The sequence below is a fragment of the Buceros rhinoceros genome, unplaced genomic scaffold (genome assembly GCF_000710305.1).
Source record: "Buceros rhinoceros silvestris isolate BGI_N320 unplaced genomic scaffold, ASM71030v1 scaffold13436, whole genome shotgun sequence".
Lineage (NCBI taxonomy): Eukaryota > Metazoa > Chordata > Aves > Bucerotiformes > Bucerotidae > Buceros > Buceros rhinoceros.
In genome coordinates, this window is record NW_010417014.1 from 40458 (window position 1) to 44680 (window position 4223).

The 4223-nt window shown below is 46.4% G+C and overlaps 1 protein-coding gene across 1 annotated transcript in view; it reads left to right on the forward strand.

Moving 5' to 3' along the window:
- SLC7A10 (solute carrier family 7 (neutral amino acid transporter light chain, asc system), member 10) overlaps positions 1–492 on the forward strand; it is a gene marked incomplete at its 5' end in the record, with an annotated part of 23365 nt that extends 22873 nt beyond the window's left edge. The window contains one exon of the mRNA XM_010138021.1: positions 208–492. Coding sequence (XP_010136323.1) covers positions 208–335 — 128 coding nt within the window. The remainder of the gene's footprint in view (positions 1–207) is intronic.
- Positions 493–4223: the final 3731 nt, after the last annotated feature.

Here is a 4223-nt window from a genome sequence, read left to right on the forward strand (position 1 = left end):
CCAGCCCTGGCCCTTCCCCGCAGACACTCTCGTACCGCCGAGCAGGAGTGGAAAGGGTCGGCGGGGGCACTCGGCGGTGCAGCAGGGTGGAGCGGCCGCGGCCGGGAAGATGCTCGGCTGCTCCCACGTTGCATGGCCCGGGCACTGAGCTCTTGTCAGAAGAGCTTGAGCATCCCCATTAACTACCCGCACCTTTGCCCTTCGCAGAGTCCGCGACGTGCTGGGGACAGAAGCTGTGTTTTGTGGTCTACCCTCAGGGGGCAGTTGCCGAGGAGGAAGAGGCACCCTCAGCCCGCTCTCAGCGACTGGCCAGCGAGACGGTGGCGAGGAAGTAACGACGTGGCCTCCGAGGCCGAAGGGGCTTTTTGTTTACATGCTGATTTTTGCAAAAAGTTTTTCTGAAAAAAGAAATGTTTTTAGAGCTCCAATAGTGAAGCCCATAAAATGAGCTACACCCTTTATGGCATCTGTAGCTTTTAGTTTTTCCCTAAAAAAATAAGAAAAAACAGAGGAAAAAAAAAAGAAAATAAATAAAATACAAAATAAGGCACCGGTTGTTTTCTTCTGGCAGTGTACTTGCTCAGCGGGGGAAGGCAGCACAGATACAGCTCTGGAATACTGATTTTAGCCACCATGAGGGTCCATCAGAGACATTCCAATGCAGGCGCTTCAGAAACAGGGCAAACCAAAATCAAAGTGGAGAAATCAAGGGAAAGCCAGGAGACCTTGGGACACCCACGGCAGCTGGAAAGCTGCTGTTGCTGTCCCTGCGTGGGGTGAATCCCCACGTAACACTAGAGGTATCAAAGTTCCAATCCAAAGGATCGTTCCTCCCCACACCTGCAAGAGCAGAGCGGGGCTGTCCGAGCACCCAAGCAGCAGCGCGGGCGGCCCGGCCAGCGGCAGGTCGTTGTGCTGAACACTAACCAGCCTGGGCAGCCCGGAGAGGGTACAAAACCAACAGCCTGCCTGACAGTTCAGACGTCACTTGGTGACATGGGAGAAAAGATACATGGTAGTGATAAAAATCCGAAGTGTCTCAATTTTGAAGCATTTCTGCAAAGGCAGAGCTGGGTTCCTGTAGCCCAGACGGGGACAGGGCTCATTACAGCACCCAGGAGCTCCTGCCTGAAGCTCAGCGTGATCCCGCTGCCAGCAGGGGAGGACAGAGATGTGGAGGGGCTTGCAGCGGGCTCAGCAGTGGGAGCTCAAGGGAAACACAGCAACGAAGCCTGACATTTCTCCTTTGACTGGAGAGTCAGGGGATGTCACCGTGCTTCACATTCCCCAGCTCAGCTATGCTCAGCCAAGTAACAAGCTAAATCATTCTCACATCAGATGCTCTTTAGAAGGTCCTTTGCACATTTTACTTGGGGCAACAATAGGAAAAAAGGTTTAGCTGGTGTATTTGATGAATTAGAGGTTTGCCGATAGAGCAATACGGACACTTCCACACCAAAAAATCTTCTGAAAATGCAAAACCAGCTCTGAGCAGTATTTTGAATCGCTACTATTCTTTTGAAACCAAAACCTAACAAACACATTCGGTAGCCTTGGTAACAGCCATGTGTATTTAATTCCCAAAATATCTTTTCTATGTGTTACGGGCCCTGGTATAAAAATTAAGGATTCATTATCTTTTAGTGTGACAAGTACCACACGGTCTACCAAGATTTAAGGATGGAGTCAAAATAAGGAGTGAGTTCATGGAACGTACCTTTCCAACACAACGCTTTACTCAGAAGTATTTTTACTTTCAGATATCTATCCACCTCTCTTCAGACGGCAGATACTATTATAAGCTGTTAATCATAAGAGATTAAAACAAACATGTAGCTCAAGAAAAAGGTCCGGGTTTGTGTGTACGTATGCACACCTCTAAAGAGACATTCCACGCTTTAATGGTATGAATATATAAAGTTTGCCAACGAAAATCATATCTATTCAGCTGGTTTTAAATTCCCAGCACACCTCCCCTATTTGCTGGCTAAGCAGCAGCCAAACACTTAACCCGGGTCAGAGGCTCTTGTGGCTGAGTCTTATTTTCCGTAGTTCAAAATCAACTTTCTGTGGTATAACTTCCAACAGATTAATTTTCTTCAATAATTTTATTATCTAGTGGGCAAATTAAATGTATTACAGCATCAGCAGTAACGCTTGCTTTCATGACTGCTAAGTTTTGGTGTGGTTTTGGTTTTGTTTGTTTAAATAATTAGGGTATGGAAAACAGCCAGCACAGAAACACTGCAGCTCTCGAGAAAACACGTCTGCATGGGAATGAGAAAAGCAGCAATAGCGATACGATGTGCTTGACTGCTACCAAGGCTTTCCTTACCTATAGTTTAGAGAAAATCAAAAGCAAAATGAAAGGACCAGCTGCCTCATAGTTGTTAACTGGGATTGGCTCAGATTTTCCCCAGTTATATTGCCACGCTTTAAAAGAATCAACTTTTGGCCTTGAATCAGAAGGCTGAATTTAGAACAGGATGGTCTAACAGAGCTCCTCTTTGAACTACGCACCAATCCCTAAAGGTGTCCCACGACATCTTATCTCATTTTTAGGAACAGCTTCATCTGTGCTCCTGACATCACACATGTTATTTTTAAAAGGCTTTGCAAAAGTTAGATCCTAACGTGTACAATTTCTAACCATAGAAACCAGTGCACAGAAATAGAAAGATCAATTCAGATGCTCAACCCAAAGTGTGATTTTTCCAAAAGATGAAGCAACAGGCCCACAGGAGACACAGCCGCTAGTATTTTAAAGCCCACTGAACAGAAGGCGATCCCTGAGACAGCTGACACGACAGGCGGGTCAAGAATATTGTGATCCTTGATGCAGAAAAGCAAGTTATTTCTAAAGGAAAGTTTAAACAAAGCTTTAAAGGCTTTGCAATGCTATGTAAGACTATATACTATATGCTCTTGTATTTATGTAGTATAAAATATTAGAGACTGTAATGCAGAAAACCCCTCTCTGCTGTGTATTCCTTTTAGTCTTTGAGCACGGCGATAGCACAGCATTCAGAGAACGCCGGGGGGAAGCGAGCTGATGCGAGCGTGGAGAACGGATTGCCTGTAAGTCCGCTTTACATCCGGCAAAGTCAGTAACGGACGTGTTGGCTTAGTCCGGCCTGCCTTATCGCAGCGGGAAGAAAAGCAGCAACAGACCGTGACATCACTGTGCTACAGACTGAGGGGACTGTCCCTCCCCCAAACAAGACCACGTTCAGGAAGAAACAGGAGCTGGGTGCGCGCTGGCGGAACAGGGCAGAGTTGTGCTGCTTGCCTGGCAACTCTCAAACTTACTCATCAACTTGATAAAGGAGCTGGTTGTTTTCAGCTCACGTTAGTACATAAACCAGAAGAGTTTGACCTCAGCGGGGTCAAGCTAAGAGACTTGTATCATGTCAGAGCTTCCAACTCACAAAGCATTGATGAGTTCCTGTGTATTTCATAGTAGACATCTGAGCTGGAAGCATCTTTACAAAAAATTATCCCAGAAAATAGGCAGACAAGACTTCATTAGCCACACTCAATGACTTCTGAAAGCACAACCCCAGCTCAGCCTTTGACCACGGGCCTATTGCTGGTGGCTCCAGAAGAGCACTGCCACTGCCTGGTGAGGAGCTGCAGCGGGCTGGGAAGCCCGGGACTCCCGTTCTCTGAACGAGCTAGTGCTGCGAAAGCAGACGTGCCTCTCCATGCCACAGAGCCGAGGCTAAATAAAATGACTCATCTTTGAGGGGAAAACAAACAGACCAATGGACAAAGAAACAAACAACCCCCAAGCTAGTGCTGCCCCATGCTTAGTTTTCAGAGCCTTTGTCAAGATACTTCTCATTTTTCACTCTCATATGTGAATTCTTGCAACCTCAAAACCAAACCCCATTTCCTTTCCAGCCCCTTCATGCCAAGCAACAAATGCCATGAAGTTAACAATTATTCAGCTGCTGAGAATTTAAAGAGAGATATTGTACCATCATAAATTAAAATTTAAAGAAAAAAAAAAACAACCAACCCACAATCAAGGGTAAACCTTGCTGGGATTTGTCATTTTCTGAAACTTTACAGTTCAGACGGGTATGCCCTGTCTCCAAAGGATGCACCTGCCTGGGTCACCACCTCTGTCCCCACTTGTGAATTCAGGCAAAGCCTCTTTGCTCAAACCTCCCCTCCTTGTTCCTTGACACTTCTCACCAGAGCTCTAACTTCCGCAGGAA